This window comes from Phoenix dactylifera, chromosome 12 (genome assembly GCF_009389715.1).
Source record: "Phoenix dactylifera cultivar Barhee BC4 chromosome 12, palm_55x_up_171113_PBpolish2nd_filt_p, whole genome shotgun sequence".
In the NCBI taxonomy this organism is placed as follows: Eukaryota; Viridiplantae; Streptophyta; class Magnoliopsida; order Arecales; family Arecaceae; genus Phoenix; species Phoenix dactylifera.
This window is the reverse complement of record NC_052403.1, coordinates 7898138-7917963: the sequence shown is the minus strand read 5'-3', so window position 1 is coordinate 7917963 and position 19826 is coordinate 7898138. Positions and strand designations below refer to the sequence as shown.

The following is a 19826-nucleotide window of genomic DNA, read 5'->3' as shown; positions in this document are numbered from 1 at the left end:
TGTTATGCAAGCACTGCTCGGACAATGTTTATCATCATTTGCCAAAACCGAGGAGCATTAAATCCATGCTAGAGATTTTCAAAAACCAGCTGCCCAACCTGAGATGTCAGAACACGAGAAGCTACTGAATTAACTGATAGGTGACTTGATTTCAACTTGACTTAATTCTGCTATTTGGCAAAACAAGATGCCTGATGGTAGCCTGGTGAAAACCAGGACCATTTTATGAGAAATTCTCCGACATTATAATTTACAGAAGCTTACCAGCCTCACTGTATTTATTCTGGTAAATGAAAGCTTGGACATTAAGCATTGTTAATTCCTTATAACACAAAGGAAAACATAGAATAGAATCTAAAACTTCAATATTGCTGCACCACTTGATGGCTTTGACGCAAACACGTACATGCCAAGATCATTCTTGTTAATGGTACCCCTCTCAATCCTTGACTGGTAGAACTTTTCCTGCAATAAATAAACCTTACATTTAGGAGAGAGTAATAATAGATATTAGAGAGGATATATTCGCAATTATCGCAACAAGTTGAACTTGTACAAAAGAAGACGAAAACTACCACATGCAACATTGTACCATAAAACAGAGTCTGCAAATCATCTTTCTCATAACATGCAAATCATCTTCCCCAGAAAACTTTTCAATGGGAAGTTACAGACCCCTACCCAGTGTTAAACTACTACTTAAAAAATTAATCTTCTAATCAACAAGAATTAACAAAAGAATGTTAGTGACAAATGATCTACAGCAGGTTAAGGATGATGCTATTTGGTCTGACCCATTTCCAAAGAATGGGTGCTGGTTTACAGGAAATAGCAGTTGATTATTTCCTGAACAGAGTCATCTAATTAGGGAAGAGATTTTCGATAGTATGAAGTACAGGAACGTCATAGCAATTAAGATGTTGTCTGATACGGTTTAGTTTACCACGCAATAACTTATAGAGACAAACATGTAGAAGCAAACCCATATCATTAAAAAATCCATGAAAACAATAGCTCCCGCGCATCTCCTATTAATAACAAGTGGTTGCAGAGTTCTAGACAGCGATATGACGTAATATCTATACAGCAATTACCATAGTTCAGTTATAAGTATATTGGAGTCTTCTCATAATTTTTTTTTAAAACATATTTCTTATTCGCATTCAAGGAACTCAACTGTTATTGGCTGTCTGTCGTTAAAAATCACGGTCAGTTAATCAATGTTAGGGAACCAACCTTCAAATCAAGAATGAACTGAGGGACAGTACTTTCTTTAACTAAAGCAACTGCACAACCACCCCATCCAGCACCAGTAAGTCTTGCTCCAAGTGCTCCATTATCTCGACAAATCTTTACAAGTTCCTCCAACTCTGGGCAGCTGATTGAAGAAAACTGATTAAGGTGCTGGCAGAATATAATTATTTATGTGACCTAATCAAGGTTGAATAACAGTCTGTAATAGTTGGAAAGCATATCAAAAGGTGACATCCTCAACATACAGGTGTCATAGCATTAGAGGAGGGGTGTACACAGAATGGCCATACCTGCACTCATAAAGTACACTGCAACTATAGTGGCTCACATTCATCAGGTCACCAAGTTTTTTAAGCATGTCCTCATCACTGCAAATTGGATAAATTCCAGGTGCATTATTGAATCTCAATATTAAAAGAAATCTCAAAAAAATTCAAAAGAATTGAGATTTTGTTTAATGTAGCATATGGGAAAAGACATGAGATGACTATTTGATGCATAAGTGCATTGTCCTGTCACACCAAATACAAGGCATAACTCGATAAGTAACTACTGTACTGCACATATTTCCTATGGTCATTGTTCTGATCGAAATAATAGGACATAAGTGCAATGTGTATCCTTTGTTGATGCAGTTCAAAACATGAATTGATGATGATAACATATTAGAATACTAAATTTGAAAAATTTATTGAACTGAAAATATGTAGAGGATAGCTTAGTGGAAGTATTGACAAATATATGGATTAGAGCTGATCATGGGCCGGGCTTGGGCACAGACAAGGTCAAATTTTAAATAGACCCGATCCAAAGCCCAATTAAAAATAAATAAAGTTTAGGCCCAAGGCCCGACCCGTGATCAGCTCTAATATGGATGCAACTTCAGTGATTGATTTGTGATGAGGCCTGCATCAAATTTGATGGCCAATAGCAATCATTACAACCAACCTGAATTTTTATTATACACAACAATGGAGAGATCAACTGAGGCATATTTGATGGAACAAACTAGGGGTAAACAAAGTGGAGGGTGCTTCTTTGGTGTTTTGTTCTCATTCCAAAAATCATTACAGTGAGCTATTGAATGATTGTGCAAATATGGTGTACAAAGACTTTTGTTGTTTACGTCAAATTATGCCATATTATTCATGTATATCATGCAAAATCTGACTAACAACATGTCAGCTTTCATTGGAGAACCATAAAATTTTGTAGCAATCAGCAAAAACCATAAAGCATTCAATCCTACATACATAAATAAATAGCAGAAAACAGTGTAGCTATATGATCAGAAAATCACCCAAACTATTGCTACGACATAAGCATAGATGAGGATTTAGATTCACTTATATTGCTGATATCATCATGTAAATTCTGAGACTAAGATATACACAAATTGATTTATTATAATTCAAATATCTATAAAAGCAGTAGACAGCATGGAGTCGTATACACTGTTCAAGAATTTGCTCGATAACCACAAGAAGACTTTGGTTCAAGAGAATTAGCCAAGAACATTAGGAAAAGGATACACGAAGGTATCAGATTGAGAGTAGAAAAGTGCACCTGAGTTTTGATAAGACAGTATCCCTAAATGCATGGACACGCTTGGCCTCGGAGTAAACATGGGAGGCACGCTGAAGCAATATACATGTAAGTGGATCAGATACTCAAAAGAGTGAAAGAAATTTTGCCTGACCAGACACTAGTGCCAAAGAGGAAGAATCAATTTGAGAATTGCAAGTCTGCCATTTCATAGTGACTGTGAAAGTGAGATATTTGAACTCAAGTCCACAAAATTCAACTCCAATAAACTAAACGTTGCTTTTTGAATTATCTTCTTATCTCCATATATTATGCAAGGTACAACAAATAACGACTGAGTGTTGAATTTACAACACTCAGTAGTTAATTATATACAGTTGTCCAAGCATAACAAAGAACAAATTTGTATGAGCATTTATAAATGTATGGAAAAAATAATATAACAATTTTCTACTTGGAAGGACTAAGTTGTATGGAACAAATTTATATGAGCATAACAGAGCTGAAAGCTTTGAACTCAACCTGGCATATGAAGGGGAAGGGAGTACTGCAGCAGCAGATCCTTTGGCCTCTCTCTTTGGTGCAAATGTCAAGTTCATTGAGAAGTTTCAGGTTAGATGAGTTATAATTTGACATATAAAACATAGTCCATGAGATCAAAACCATGGGATTAATCTTTTTGAGATACAGGGGAAGACAGGGAAGGTAAATATGGACTTGCTTTCTTCACAGTACAAGGGCTTACTGCTGCATTTTTCCTTCCCCACTAATAGCCATCCAAATAATATTTTTAATGTGTATTTTATAAATCTTGTTTTAACATGATATAGCCAAACAACTAAATATTTAAAGCCAGGACTTGAAAACCAATATTAAAAAATGTTTTTGCAAAATCTACCTATAAAATCTGTCTTGTAGAATACCAAACTTGGCAGCCAAACAGCCCTTAGAGGACCTCTTTGGATTAGGCCGATTAGTAGTGGATGCTCCAGAACACATGTAACTATTCCTTCAACATGGACTCTACTCCTATTCAAATAGGAAAAGATATTTTCATATGCAAATAATTTATATTATTCTTTGTTATTCAATGTTTTTTACAGAAATTGTTATTCAATATCATAACAACTAAAAAGCTCTTACAGTATCTCCAATTTTTTAAAAATTAATAATGGTCTCCTCTCAATAACAATAATAGTAATAGTCTATTACCTTTTTCTCAACAAAACAATGGTCCATTACAATTGATGCCTGGTTTTGAGCATTGACAATTACATAAGGACATAAGCCAACCGCGCATCGAGCATACCAAAATATCATCCTTTATTTCACAGAAATTACCCAGAATCCATTTCGATAAATTGACAGGTTTCTTCTATAAATTGCCTACTTTCTACTACATTCCTTAGTTTGTAAGATTTTCTTCCCCTTTTCAGTAAGAAAAGCTTTACTTCGAAATTCTCCTTTCATCTAACAAAATTATTTTAATTTCAATTATTTTAATATAACATATGGTGCATACCATGTATTGCATGCATCTGCTTTAAGTAGTGCTAGCTTAGTTCAAAATATACTCATATTATATTTTGCAAAACCTGAGCTCCATATTTTTTATACTATTATAAGTTAAAGACCACTTGCTTTCTTGAGAGAGTTTTAAGTTTTAGTTATTATATTAAAGTTACATTTTTGATTAATAATGAGACATTATTTTTTTTTATTTTGCATTGCATAAACCATGTATCTCACAAGTTTTAAGCATGTTATGATCTATGTTTTAGCGTTTCTCTATCTCTTCTTTATATCTACCAAATGCACATTGACATGTGTGAACTTACCAGTGTGTGTGCATGTGTATATAGGTAAACTAGGACCTGGTCGAGTAGATCTCCACTTAGATCCAATCAGGTCATGATTGGAGGATGGGGGTCCAACATCAATGATTCAAGCTATTGGATGCGATCTACTATCTTTAGATTGCTTACACAAAATATTGTGTAAGTTGGAGACCCCTACCCTATGCATCAAGTGGTAAAAACATATATTATTGATGCATAGGCTAACGATCTCCAAATTATATAATTTTTGGTGTAAGTAGTTTAAAGGTAGTAGATCACATTCCATGGCTTGGAAAATCGATGTTGGACCCACATCCTCCCATAATAACTTGACCGGATCGGAATGGATATCTACTCGGATCCTAGTCTACCTCATATACATACGTACATATATATATGTCTATATATATATATATATATATATAGTTGGACTACACACTTTACATTAACTCCTTGTAATAGGAGCTAACAATTTCAAAACCAATTATAAGCCATCCAAATTGAATATCCAAATTATTGAACATGATCTACACTATTAAAAATACTTAGAAAACAAAATCCACAAATGATGGTTGTCTACATCAAGTCAGTAAACTAATGGTATTAATTGCACTACTATGGTAAAATACATGATAGGGCACATAAATTGAAAATTCTTTTTATTGATTGATCATAGCAAAACATGGTATCAATTGATCTACACATCTTAAAACATGGACAAATATTAATTTAACTAGGTTTCAATGATTAAATCATAGCAAAACATAATATCATGCTATTACCACCGTCCATTTTGACACCTAATTGCTGATTAAGTTACAGCCTAGAAAACATGATTTTTGGTCTCTAGACATTTTTTATAGTGTGTATCATGCTCAACAGTTTGAATCTTGATTTTAAATTATCTACCACTGATTTTGATTCTTTAACTCCTGTTTCAAGAAGAAAGAGTTAACATAAAGTATGCAATCCAACTCATATTTATGTTTGTGAGCGCAGCATCTCACTTCAACAAACTTAAGATTTATATTAAAATTTATGTGCACATTATAGAACATATGTAGACAACACAAAATAAAATTCAAAATTACCTGAAACAACTTAAAATGCTTGGCAGCTCTTAAAACATCTAATGAAGTTGGAGAATTTGCAAAAATAGCAGTAAGACTCTCTCCTGTGACTTTTTCAACATCTTCAGTAGTGTAAGGCTCATCTTTTAGGAGTTCCTATGGACCACGATAAGAATATAAATTAAACTATACAAAACAAAATAAGAACATAAAAGCTAATCATACTACAAAAAAGTAATCTTGGAAACCTTTAAAATTGCTAGGGGGATACTGCATAATTCACAAAATTTCAGAAAGACAAGAGAACTACTGAGCATAATGCCATCTAGATAGATTTTTTCTGTATTGCTTAAATGGAAAATATTTTGCATTAAAGGAGCAGCACCAATTAGACTGACTTGGACATGGAGAATAAAGATGGTCTAAGTAAACAAGATAAATGTAGTTCAAATGAGATGGGTGTGTCATAAAACTAGGAAGCATTTGGCGAGGAACGAGTGTATTAGAGACATAGATATTGCATATTGCAAGGAAAAACTAATGGTTTATTTTTATTTATGGTAGGCCCGTGCATGGTTAAGTGGGATGACATGGTTTCAAATCTTAGTGAGATGTTCGATAGGATGCCAGGGTAGGGTACCATACTGTATCGAACCGGACAGTATGAGGCATATCGTACCATACCGGTTTGGTACCAGTACACAACAAAGGGGCATACCAACACTCGGTACGCCGAACCGGCTCCGCTACCGGAACGGACACAGTGACAGGATGGCACCGATATGAGGCCCAGTACCGAGACGACATACCTTGCAAGGTACCGTCCCAAGTGTCGATATGGGATCATCCCACCATCATGCCAACATCCTGAGCAGCACGTCCTACGAAATTCCTCATCTTACGTGTCAAGATATGCGAGATGGCGGTGCATCCTATTCCATGGAAGAACCGACATGGCCCTATCTCACAGGATTTAAAACGTTGAATGCCAGTCCATGCCAATCAGCATACACCGTGTCAAGCCAAAATCTCCACTTAACATTGGGTCAACACCACACATCAAGCCCTTTTCATGACTTTTTAATTCTGAAAGGGCTTTTAAGTCTTTTTATTATTTCCTATTTTGGCATGTGGTATGCTAGCAGCACCACGATCCCTGGGAACATGCCCATTGAAGATTTAAGATGATTCTAGCATGGAGAAATGTTTGAATATATGCTGAAGGATCTAGGATGAGGTGGGGAAGATTAATGGTTGGACAAATGGAAGTTGTGAGCAAGAAAGAGAAGACTTGCAATGGCCCAAAAGTAGACCTTGATATGAAGAATCGGTGAACGAGGATTCAATGTCAAATAACTGGGGCAAGGTTGAGATTTATGGTTAATTGGTCATTGTTTTTTTAATAACTTAAAACATTTATGCTTTGTTCGTGTTTGTTTTGCATACTAGGTTCCACTTCATGCACATACACATGTCAAAGCACAAATTACATCATGTAGAGTAACTATTTTCCTCTATTAGCCATGTCAACTCTTGGCTAAGGTTGCATGAGAACCTTAATGAATTCACAAAGCCATGACAGGTTTTATTTTAAGCCATCAAAATTAAGCATTTGTTTAATTTCAGAACCAGCCAGGCAGTGATGAGGACCTGGCCATCTTTCAGTTCCTTCAGCATGAGAATCTTACTTAGATAGAGAAATTCAAGAAGTTTCTATCGATTTAACTGTAACGATCTGCAATCCTGTATAACAATTTATTCATTTTAGTAAGTGACTCGTCCTTTGTACATAATTGGCACACATGCACAACTCCTATAAGCTAGAAGAGTAGCCTCTTCTTTATTACTTACTGAAAAATAGTTTCATGAACCCCAAATTCATGGGCTAGGCATGATAAAGACTATAGAAAAGTGCAAGAATAAAAGAATAATGGCAACAACACCTTAACAGCCACTCCAGGATCAGAAGATCCATGGCTGCCAGCAAATTTGACACACATCCCTTCAACATCAGATAGAGTCTTCACATTGGAAATTGCCTCAGTTGGTTTCATTCCTAGCTTTATGGCAAGAACGATCTGCAAGTTAAGGAAAATTACTCTTACTGAAGAGGTAAACAAATAGTGTCAGAATAATGACATCAACACTCAAAAATGAGATGGAAAAAATTGCATCCAAGTGAAAAATTCCACGAGAATGGTGACATGGTGCATCTTATAACAAAGCTTTAGTTGCAGCCCCAAAAGAAGAAGTTTGAGTTGATATACTAAATCAGAAATAGGTTGTACGTTAAGGATAATAATTACTTTTCATCTATTTAAAAAGTAAAAATAAAATAAAATTTGGAGACAATGGACCTTTTTGGTGCAAGCATTTTTCCCATTACCTATATAGCATTTTTGAACTCTGCAAATGGGGTAACTGTAGTTATGTCATAACTGAATTATATGGGGTTGCAAGTTTTTTTAATTCCTTTCCTTTTCAGTGTTGCTGTGGTGAGGAGGCTAAATCTTCCTTCAATATGCCGACTTTGTATTATAAATAAAGAAAAAAAAAAGCAGCAAACCAATGCCAGAATATTCCATTTTTTCCAAGCAAATGCAGCTCCCACCCTTTGCTTCTTCCAAGCGGACAGACTGGTCCATACCATTCACAAGCAGTTACTATCGCTAACCAATTTTCTTCAAATAATGATAATTTCATTGAAATTTCTGGATTGCAATGTATTTTGTTCTCCATAACCCACCCTACTATTGCTTATCTTCCACCTGCATTTTATGCCCACTAAAGTTGGCAAGAACAAGGGACAAGAAGATTTTAATCGGTCAAAAGGTGGCGAATGAAAATTCAGTTCAATTATCATGAACTGATAGATGAGTAACAGAAGCAAAAGAAAGACATGGGAGAAGGATCAAGGTATGAAGAAAATAATATTATTTTTCTAAGAAATGGGTAACAATGGGTCAGTAGGTGGCAAAATCATTTCATCCAAATTAACAAACAAAAAAAGAAAAGAAAAGTATGAAAGGATTATGTTTGCTTTAAAAAAAGATTTTATGTAGTGGTTCTCAAAAATGTGACCTGTCAAAATCCCAAAAAGGAAATAAAAAATAAAATCATAGAGCATGTAAGCTCCCATAGCTGAAAGGTGATACAGCCAAGTCATTGTGACAACGTCCTACAGACCACCAGTAGGCAACTGGGGTGATGAAAATGATTGCCAAACTAGAGCAACGATATGCTTTTCTGGGCCATAGAAAGGTTCGAGTAGCAGTAAAGATGGATGAAGCCATAAGTGGGAAAGAATGATGGAAAAGTTTTAACCAACCACAAATTGTCAGGGTAAGTTTGTGGATTATGGTTTTTATTGTATCCTATATGATGCCAACATTTCTTGTGCAATAAACAATTACTAAGTCAATGTCCGGCTTAACAAATACAATATCACAGTTTTAATTAGTATAACCATTATAGCTAGATCAATTATATGGAAATCTTGTTTGGCAGAAGCTGTACCATTTCCTATGTGTTCAGTTCCCAAGAATCTTCTCCAACATACAATGAAACAATAACGGTGTAACATGCCATGATATATAATGTTGGGAAAGACATTCAATTTAACTGAAGATTTCTTTCTCTGCAAGAAGAGGGGACATGAACTTACAGCAGCCAAGCGGCATTCTACAACACGATTATTATAGTTTGTTGCGGCTGTCACTGCCTTCTGTGATTCTGCCAGTGAATGTGCGATTATAAAAGTACCACTGGCAGGTAGTTGCACATCACTTGCATGGATAGGATTGAAATCTATTAGCTCAGCAAATCCAGTTTTGGCCATGACAGAGATTGCCTGTCAAATAAGATGATACAAAGTCTGATGAAGGTATTTCATTATTGACAAAAAAAACACAACTCAAAATCAAACAGATGCAGAAGTCATGCAGTGAACAAACAAGTTAACAAAAAATAGCAAATAGACTGGAACAGGAAACATGCACCCTTTTCTGTATTTTGCATGCAAGTAACGCAAGATACTGTTTTCTGAAACTACTAATTAATAGAAGAACAAGAAAAAGCACAAACACTACAAGAATCCCATTTTGCCTAAGCTGGATTAATTATCTTCACATGGACTTAAGCACAAAATTATTAACAAAGGATGGTTAGTCCAAGTTACTATGCAGCTCAAATACAGGATGTAGTCAAAAACCAAAAGCTGTGCAGATATCTCCCTCTATGAATACATGAACGTTTTAATTCAGAATTTATATTGTGGTTCTGTGATATGGTGATTTGCAGACATTGTGGTAAAAGATTGGTTGACCGAAACAAATTGAGCATATACATCTTAATCGAATATATAGGCATCAGAACATATAACCAAAAACAGAGAGCATGACATAGGACAGAGATTCCAGTTTTACTTTGCAGCTTAAACATCCATGCAAAAATCAAAAAAATGACCACATTATCCAATTGAGGTCATTTAAATTCTGTACTTATATGTGTAGTTCTACAAACTGGATATATGATAAAATTTGAGCTTAAAATCCAAGTAAATTAAATGCAATGAGATACAGAGTCATTAGTAGACATGCAGCAAACTCTACAAAACAACAATAGGGCTACTAATCTAGAGGCATAAGATCTCTGAAGCAAGCATATTCTTATAACACTTAACAAGCGAAGTACCCATGAATGAAGTCTTGAGAGATTGCAGCCTAAATATGGCATAGGCAAGTGATGTAAATCATTTGCAAGAAGTAATATGCAACCATATGAGAAATGTGTTCCACAACCTGGAGATTGGAAAAATGGTTTTGCTTTATTATACCTTAGACTACAATTCGCACGCAATTTGAAATCATTAAAGATAAAGAGCCATTAAACATATTAATCATTATAGAATTCACTCAACTGACTTAACATATTGAAGTGTCTAAGTCATGAATACACTAGTTACTTTCTTCAAAAAGGAATATGACATGACTTTAGAGAAAAATCATGCGCAACATTCGATGTGAACATAGCTATTTCACCTGGTCCATGCCCCCGGATTGTGTTCCAATGTGCCGTTCACATTCACATGTAAGTTGAGCAATTTCTTTCTGCAAAATAGTAAATCAGATTAATGCTCACACAATATAGACTTCCATCAAAAGGGGAAAAAAACTATGACCATGTTCATCACCAAGGCCCCTCCTTCTATCGTTGACTAAAATAACAACTTATAGAAAATGGAACAAGCTTATATCATCATGTTAAATTTCTACGTACAGGTGTAACAAGTGAAGACGATGATTAAATTTAAGGACCTTCGGCGTAGATGCCAAACCAGGACAAATGCTCAAACAATTTAAGGCCCACATGGAACTATTATCATTCAGTTTTTGTTTATCAACTATTATGTTGCAAATACTAGCCTATGTTCTTTATCCAATTCTCACAAGATAACTTCCACAGATTATACATGTTGGTGACAGCATGTCAATATGATTGTTGTTTAAGTAGTCAATATTGTTGCAGTTGATTCTACCAACTCTTGCTAACAATGTGTTGATTTCTGCCTCACAATTGGTGCATAGTGTCCTAAGTTCTAGTGTAGAATGTTTAGAACATTGATGCATAAAAAATAACATAAGAAAAATAAAGGAATCGAGTAGTTAAGCCTGACATACAAGTCATTTAGCAGAAAGTCAGCCATGCGCCATCTTGCTAGAACAGATTAATGATTCATCAGTTGATGTGGCTCTAGCTGCAAGTTTGTGACAATATCAATTGTGGGTTTGTAATTAAATAGTTTGGCAACCCAGAATTTGACCACAATTGTGAATAAAGTGTTTTGATGATAGGGACTTGTGGACTTCACAATTGCGGGTTGCTGGATTACTAAATTGCAAACCAAAATTGTTACTTTGGTTCGGTACTTAGGGTTAATGTTGCACTAAATAATCGTGATATTTAACAAATTAGCAGTAACTGAAAAGATGGTCCTACTAATCCGTAGTTGTTTAGTCCTAGTGCTACGTCACAAGTATGGCCCTGCCAGACACAGCATTCTGGTGATGGGTAGAGGTGGCTGTGAAAGTACTAGCTGGTGGTACACATTGGGGAATAGAGGAATGATGATCAGTAGAAGTGGAGGAGGCAGGATTTGATGGTTAGCCAAGTCAGTAATTGGTGACAGTTGTTGTGGGTGGTGCAATCCTGATCATGATTGTATGGTATAGCTAGCTGCAAGAATTATGTGTTGTTTATCAAAATGAAACTCAATAGACCACTATCAAAAGAAGAATCTAAGTTACCATAAGGCAGGCCTTGTTCTAGAAATCTGGCCCCAGGCTAGCAGTCATCCCCAGATTTGCACACTCTGACCCATTAGGACATGAGACAAATTTACCCAAATTTTGATTTTCAAGGAAAAGAATTCAAAGATATATCAAAACATTGATTCAATTTTGGAAAGAGAGATCTTCAAGATGTTTTCTTTGAGTAGACACAACCAATTATATGAATTAGATAAGGTTTTTGAACAATATAAACTGCAATTTGAGACATTAGCGCAACCAATCATAACACTTTTTTTAGAATTAGATGCTGCAAAGGTGATACCTTTGGGAAATTCTTGTCAAAAACAGCCATTATAGCAATTGTGGCAGAGCAAACAAATGCTGCAGAGCTTGACAACCCAGAGCCTAAATGACAGTAAAAAACATAGAATTAACTGTTAAACATATGAATAGCCATTTAGCATTAATAACAAATTAGCAAATCTATTAAAAAAATGAAGAGTAGCACCTGTGGGAACAATCCCATCAACAACTACATCAACGCCAACAGGTACACCAACATCTATTCCTTTTGATTTAGCAAACTCATAAAATCCTTTGTACCTGTAGATAGAGATCTTGTCAGATTAGACCTGCCTTACAGGCATAATTTTCTACAGTCTACAGGCAACTTAAATTTCTCAGAAAATGAATACGTGTGCGAATTTTAGAATAATACACCTACTGCTCTTCATAAGTGCAGGTATGTGGAAGCCATGATGGTGACAAACCAAATCTACATAAGTGCAGATTACGAGCCATTGATTTAGATGTGCAATGCATTTTCTGTTTGATGACGACTTTACAAATTTCATAATAATTATTTTCTGGCAGAAGTCCTGCAAAATGGAAAGCTCCTCTAGATCTCTATTCGCTCCATCCATCCGTTCAGTTTTTTTTAATATCATCTTTATGACCCTTTAATTGGAGGTTCCAGCCTCCCTAGACCATAACTGGCTTAAGCCTCCTCCATTTGTTTCCTCCCTTCTACACATGTTTAAATACACTGGGCGTAGCTACACTTTTGTGCTGTATGAATGTACTTCTATAAATTTATAATTGAAACAGTTTGATCTACTCATCCCACTTAACATCATATCCTTAATCATATGGTTATCTTTTCCATCTTACTTCAGTTCAATTATGGACAGATGTCAACCTGATGGATGCATACATAACCAAAGAGTCCAAAGTTAAGTACACATCCACCCTTTTCCAAAGTCTAAAACTTTAGAATCCTTCCAATTCTAATAGTAGTCTTGGGTAATCTATGTTTTGTGCTTCTTCCATGCAGATGGGCATGGTGGATCATGCTTACACTATGATATGTTATGTTTGTCATTCATGGGCAATGTCTAAAGAATGGTGGGTAATGATGTTATGCTCTTGATTCTAGACAAATATGAGATTCAAATAAAGGCACTTTCTTTTAGCAGCTCTCTTCTCTACCTCAGCTTCTGCCTTTCTATCATCTCTCAACTTCCTCAACCTCCAACCCTCTCTTCTGACGAATTCCTCTCACCTTGCCTAATGTCTTATTTTCCTTGGCCTCCCATTTCTTGCATGTAAAATGAGGAAGTGATTGTTGAGGCATCGGGGCAGGCTCATTATAGAGCTTTGGTCATGTCACTTATGTCTCAAATGAGGAATCGCTAGATACTGCCCCCAACATTATCACATTCCCTCCCTCTGCTATTTAATATGTATTTTTTCTTTTAACGTTCATCATCATTTGCTTACTTTCCAACTTTACAAGGCTATCTTTCAATTCATTACTCACCAAACATATTCAGAATTGCTATACATTTCTCTCTCAACTGATAAGATTCATATCTTACAAGAGATGATGACACAAAAATCAACTCACTCTCATGATGTGATTTAGATGGGCTAAGCTTGTAGCAAATACCTTTTCTCAGTGTTGGTTAAAGCTTTAATCTGGCAGAAAATAAAGAACCATCATTCCATTATTGTTGTTGCTTGTGTGGTTCATCAAAAGATTGACTTCAAGCTGAGAGATGCTTGATAGATGTTCTAAGCTTTTATCAATGGCATAACTCTGTCCATTCTATCACCACAACTAGAATGGCCATAAGAATAGGTGACCCTTCTTCAATTTGACAGAAGCATTTTTAAATGGTAATTGTCTTTTTTCCCTTGCTTTGAACGTGTTCTTGTATCTACAATATATTGGAAGGTGCTCCTTATAGTACACTATAATATAAACTCCAAGTTTGACAGCCTAATTCTCATCCCATTCAACAAGGGGTAAAAGTGGATCGGATAATATCCATCCGGATCCATTTTTGTGTGACTTATCTGTCAACTTTTCCACTATCACCCCCAAAAAACCAAACTTTGCCTGCTCAACCGTACTTTGGCTATCTTACGTAGAGCTGAATTTGGTTTTTTCTGCTCACGAGAGAGCTTTCCCTAACCCATGAAAAAGCACAGGTCCACAGAAGTAACCAACATTCATTGGTGGGGAGCGTCGACTGAGCTAAATTAGCCCTGGGCGGGAGTGAGAAAGATGCTGCTATCTTAGCAACTGGATCTGAGACTGCTGCAACAACTGATGTAGTTTCTACCCGGATCTATGAGGATATGGATAGAAATTTGAGCATCCGATTAATATTTGTATCCGTATCCATATCCATCAAAGACAAATAAATATGGATATAGACAGACAAATATCCGATCCATATCCGAATATCTGATTCTATTTGTAATCCTATTTAATTTTAAATAGCACTCATGAAGTTTTTCAAAAAATAAATGATCATAGTAACATGCTATTAACTTGATTTATCATCTACTTAGTAATATCTTTAATTATATAGTCATAAAGTTTAATTATATGATATGTATCTGTATTTATATCCATACTTTCGATATCTGATTTGTATCCGTATCTGTTAAAAATAAATATGCATATATAAATTTTTGCAACCGACTAACATGCATATCCATATTTGTATTCGTCAAACAAAACAAAAATGGATATGGATATGCCAGTATCCGAACCGTATCCGATCCAATTTCAGCCCTGAATTCAACCCTCAATCATTGACCAAAGGCAATCCGATAAACTTTATCTGCTTTTGCACTATAAAAAATAGACCCTCCTTTGGCTACAATTGAACTTCTAAAAGTCTAGACTATATTTTGGTGGGAGAGAAATGTTAAAGTGAAATATAGAAAGTGAGAGTGAGCGTATTATGTTCTTTTTGCAATTTTTTAACTATAATTTTTTCACCATCACAAGCATTTCATGTCTCCCAACAAAAGTTAGAGTTAAAGAATTAGCTTCTCCAACATGTTTACAATCTGCAACTCTGAGGTTTAACGGAAGTTTGTTGATTCAGCACCTAAGGTGACAACCTCTCCATGACTGATTCAACCTATCCTCGTACAATAATAAATTATATAAATGTTTTTATTCAAATACATTATTTCAACCAATCAACAGTCAGACCTTATTATATAATGCTGAAGTTAAAGGTGCACTAATTGCAATTAATCAAGAAAAAAAAAGGCATTCCATCAGCTAAATTAAGAAGATGGGAAACTTCTTAATAAAAAACATGGAGAATAACGCCCTACCCGCAAATAAAATAATGTCCCCACTTGTGGTTCTTCAAATCAACTTCCTGCAAAATAATAACATTCATTGTATGTCCACGTGATGATCAGAAGAGAAGAACATCTTAGAAATGAGTAATTAATGAAGATAAATAGATGAAAAAAAAGAATAATGCAATGTAATCTATATGCAAATAAAAGCATGCAGAAATCCAACAAAGCTGAAATTAAGAAAATTGTTCCACATTTTCCTCTGCCTGGCACAGTCCTCAGCATTCATGTATGTCTGCTCTACCAAAATCACTCAAGCAGTCTTTTCTCACTGTTTTTTTTTACCGGTTTTTCTGAGTACAACGGCGAGAGCACCACCAAGCAACTCCACTTGGGACAACCTCCCCCAAGATGGGAGCGGTGCAACCACCGAGATACAGCCCAAATGTTCTTGAATCATCCAAAGAGACCGAGATGCTTAAAATCCAACATCCCCAACATCAAATCCTTTCGCATAAAACCCAAGAAAAACGGAAATAAAAGGAAATGATACATACTTGATCGGGATCAGCAGGGTAAGTACACATGGCATACTTTCCATTCACATTCCCAATCCGGAGCACCTTCGGCGACTCCCCGGCATCGTGCCTCCTGATCCCCACGATCGTGTCCTGCCGTATGGCCATCGGCAGCACCGAGTACCCCTCGTAGTCTATATGCTCCCCGATCAGATTCACCCTCCCTACAAACCAACAACACAAATCCATCAAAACCGCCCAATCCCACCATCGTTTCCAATCAAAAACAGCTCCAAAGAACGCGAATCCGCGGATCAAGAACCTTACCAGGCGATCGTGCGTAGACCTCGGGCTCCTGGCCGAAGAGCTCGACGAACTTGGCCTTGAGCGTCTGGAACCGGAGCTGCGCCTCCTCCAGCGGCGATCCCTCACCATACACCGGCTCCAAGGAGGAGTAAATCGGGACCGGAAGCTCCTCATGCGCCATGGATCCAAGAGAACACCTCCAAGCTTTAGGACTAGGGTTAGGGTTTCTCCTCTCTCTCTCTCTTTCTCTTCCCGTCTTTCGCTCTCGCTCGCCGGAGCTTCGCTCGCGCTCTCAAAAACCGAGATCTCAACGGAGTGAGCTCCGCCCTTAAACGCACGTACATTCTGAACGAAAGGAGAGGATGGAGACAATTAGTACGTGTTCTTCGCATAAAGTTTATATGCGAGAATAAGATCGCCGTCCTATATTTCCCAGAAAAATAGCATGCGTAGACGTGGGGAGAGGATTTACGATGTCGCGTGGAGATTTGTATGCGCAGATAAGCGAGAGGGGACGAGAGGGAGATGGGGTCGGAGTCAGAGGAGAAATCGCGACCGTTGGAAGGGGTGATGGAGGATCCGGAGATCTCGCGGGAAAGGGTACTCCAGGCCGGGCCAAGCGGTTGGAACCGCTTATCCACGTGTGATAATTTTGGCTAATGTATTCACATCTGCCACGAATTGCTCTTTTAATTAAGATTTGTTTACATAAATATCCTCTTAAATATTAAATTTTACATTAACATCCTTTCCAAATTAATATTTACATATATATCCTTTTAAATACATATTTGCTATCCTACCATTTTTATTCTTATTTTTTGCATATGTATCTAGGCCATCTAATACCATTTAAAAATTAATGGTTTCAAATTAAAATGACTAAAATATCCTTAATAGACTGATGTGCAAAAAAATATTTTATGGAGGATAAAAAAGTAATTTCAAATTTTTATTTTGTTTTTAATTAAAATAAATATGGTTTTTTATTAACGGTATTAGAAGAACCATTATATTAAGAACATCTATACAAAAATAATGTTTTATGAGAATACATGAAATAAATATAAATTTTAAGAAGATATTCACACAAATTTGAATTTTTAAAAAGGTATTCATGCCAAAAAAAACTCTTTAACTAAATTAGTGTCACACAAACTTATCCATTGTACATCAAATTCTGTGTGTTTAGAAATCAAGGTTGAGGATTGCTTGTTCTATAACATTTTTTATAGTTTTATGCTTGATGGAATGATGAGTTTAGGTGCTAAAACCTTTACTTTGCACATATGCATGGTGGGATAGCATAAATTTCAATAGTTAATGTCAAAGAACCTATTTTTGAGCTGCACATCTAGTGCTAGATGGCTACTCTATCATCTCCAGGTGCATATTTTAAAGGGATGTGGATTCATGAAACGTGGCATCAACGAAGGCAGGTTTTCATGTCCATCTAGCACTTTGTAGAAATATAATTTGAAATTCCCCAACCCCAATCCCAACACAATTCTTGATCACATGCGAAAGTCCTATAGTGGAATCTTCTTTTCATAAAAAGCCAATTCGCTAGAGCACCGGCCTTCCTATATTGTGCAAAGAGAATGGCAGTTCTACCGAGGAAGAAGGGAAAAGCGACTGAGGCTTCAACAAAAGCAGCAGAAGCTGCCTTTTGAAAGCTGCCTTTTGAAAGAGAGTAGACGTGTCATCATGGGTAAAAACAAGTGCGTTAATGTAGAGAGGAGAGATTGCATCCAAGGCAGCTGAGGCTGCGGCAAAGAGAGCAGAAGAGTCTCAGAAGGCAGTGGAAGAGGAATCGATGGGAGTAGAAACAGCAATTGCAGCAGAAGCTACTACAAAGATAGCAGCGGTGGCAGCAAAGAACACAGAGATGAGAGCAAGAAAAAAGTGGCCAAAAAGCTCTGACAGTATGGTATATGATATTGGTCCGAATAGAACGGTACGAAACGTATTATACCATATTGACTCAATACTGGTATCCGGTACGGATGGCGTACCGAATGTCGGTAAGCTAAAAAAGCTCTGTACCATACCATACTGACACTATGCTAATGTGACACGGTATGAAGTACAGTACCGAGACAATGAACCTTGTCTCACAACAATTACTCTCTGAAAGTAATTTATTATTCACAAGTTTTTTTTGATAAATAAGGTTCATGACTCAAAGTTAGGCATGCAACACATCCCCATGCACATCACCAATTACAACCACTAGTTCCGCACAGAAACAAGCACTTGATGAATGAAGCCAACAAGAACAAGCAGCTGTGATTAGCAATGTGGTACATGCCACGAAGGATATAATTTCTCCAGAGTAATCTAGTTCATTGGTTTGCTTGTTTTTTTTTATCCCACCTCTAACCCGAGTTAGTATCACTGGATTTAGCATACCAGTGACTTTACTCTGAGGCAAGGGTATGAATGAATAAAAGGTTCCCAACTTTCAATGTTAGAGACCACCAGCTGGAATATCCAAAAATTTTTCACGGCCTTGAATTTAATTCTTCATATAAAATTTTTGATATACTAGTAAGATCTTCCAATTAATACTTCATATTATATTTCTAAAAGTGATAGATATATTATTCAATAGCAATTATTCAGCTGTCGTTATCAAAGCTAATTAGAAAATAAAACTGTAGCTCTTCAGGTAGCTCTTACTCAAGCACAGGCTTAAACCAGTTGATGCATGGCACTGGTGCATAAGATGGTGAAAAAACAAAAAAAAATGATGATAATTGGTCATTCACAAGGTCGAGTTCGGAAGTAATGACAGTGACATCAATTCGAGAAACATTAAGGGAACGGGAAAAGAAAAAATGAAAGTACTTAACATATTATGACAATCAAAAACAATAGAGAATCATTTCCTGTACAACAAATTGCATGGCATAATGAAGGCACTAAGATCACATTATTGAAATGAAGATTGTTGCCTATAGGAACACCAAACTATTAGTTAAAATGTCATAAACAGTACTCTTAGAAGTAGCAGAATTATTCAAATTAAGATGCCCACAGCTGACACAAAAACAAATAGAAAAATACTTCAAAAAAATAACAAAAGGAAAGAGTATGGCCTGTAATGGGAGAAAAATCAACATCTTGTTGAATTAAGTATAGTTTCAGCATATATACTAAAAGTTATACCAATTCTCTGTCATGGGTGGTGCTAAAACCATTCAAGGCCAGACAGCAAATTGTTATTGAGCCAAAATAAATTTCAAAGACCATACCAGATGCATATATTATCATGTGTTCTCAATGCCGACTTTAACCATGATGCTTGTTATTTTCCTTCAATATGGCAGTCCATAAAAGGAATGTGCACCGCAGCCTTTGAGCCCAGAATACTTTGAACCCAGAATTATG

At 36.2% G+C, this 19826-nt stretch overlaps 1 protein-coding gene across 4 annotated transcripts; it reads right to left on the bottom strand.

Annotated features, from left to right (window-relative positions):
* Positions 1-122: 122 nt before the first annotated feature.
* On the bottom strand, positions 123-19811 carry LOC103712675 (galactokinase-like). Of its 4 annotated transcripts, none has more exons than XR_005514412.1 (14): positions 16455-17295; positions 16167-16351; positions 15640-15686; positions 12506-12600; positions 12320-12402; positions 10747-10815; positions 9372-9557; positions 7651-7785; positions 5729-5863; positions 3322-3374; positions 2821-2891; positions 1545-1622; positions 1237-1378; positions 123-465 (listed from the first exon to the last, which is right to left on the bottom strand). XR_005514412.1 is itself a non-coding variant. In XM_039132533.1 (14 exons), exons 2-14 carry the CDS (start codon positions 16612-16614, stop codon positions 355-357), a joined length of 1497 nt encoding a protein of 498 aa, XP_038988461.1. In that variant the 5' UTR covers positions 16615-16778; positions 19691-19811; the 3' UTR covers positions 123-354. The 4 variants fall into 4 exon arrangements, 3 of the variants coding, with proteins under 3 accessions (XP_038988461.1, XP_038988460.1, XP_038988459.1); XM_039132533.1 differs by lacking the exon at positions 3322-3374 and adding an exon at positions 19691-19811 and having other exon boundaries at positions 16455-16778; XM_039132532.1 differs by lacking the exon at positions 3322-3374 and having other exon boundaries at positions 16455-16778; positions 16906-17286.
* Positions 19812-19826: the final 15 nt, after the last annotated feature.

Excerpts from the sequence above, each read along its gene's own strand:
- LOC103712675 (XM_039132533.1), bottom strand. The coding sequence starts at position 16,614 with ATGGCGCATGAGGAGCTTCCGGTCCCGATTTACTCCTCCTTGGAGCCG. Across the intron at positions 16,352-16,454 it reads GGTCTACGCACGATCGCCTG|GGAGGGTGAATCTGATCGGG; the intron begins GTAAGGTTCTTG and ends GTTGGTTTGTAG. Across the intron at positions 7,786-9,371 it reads TAGAATGCCGCTTGGCTGCT|ATCGTTCTTGCCATAAAGCT; the intron begins GTAAGTTCATGT and ends CTTAACTTGCAG.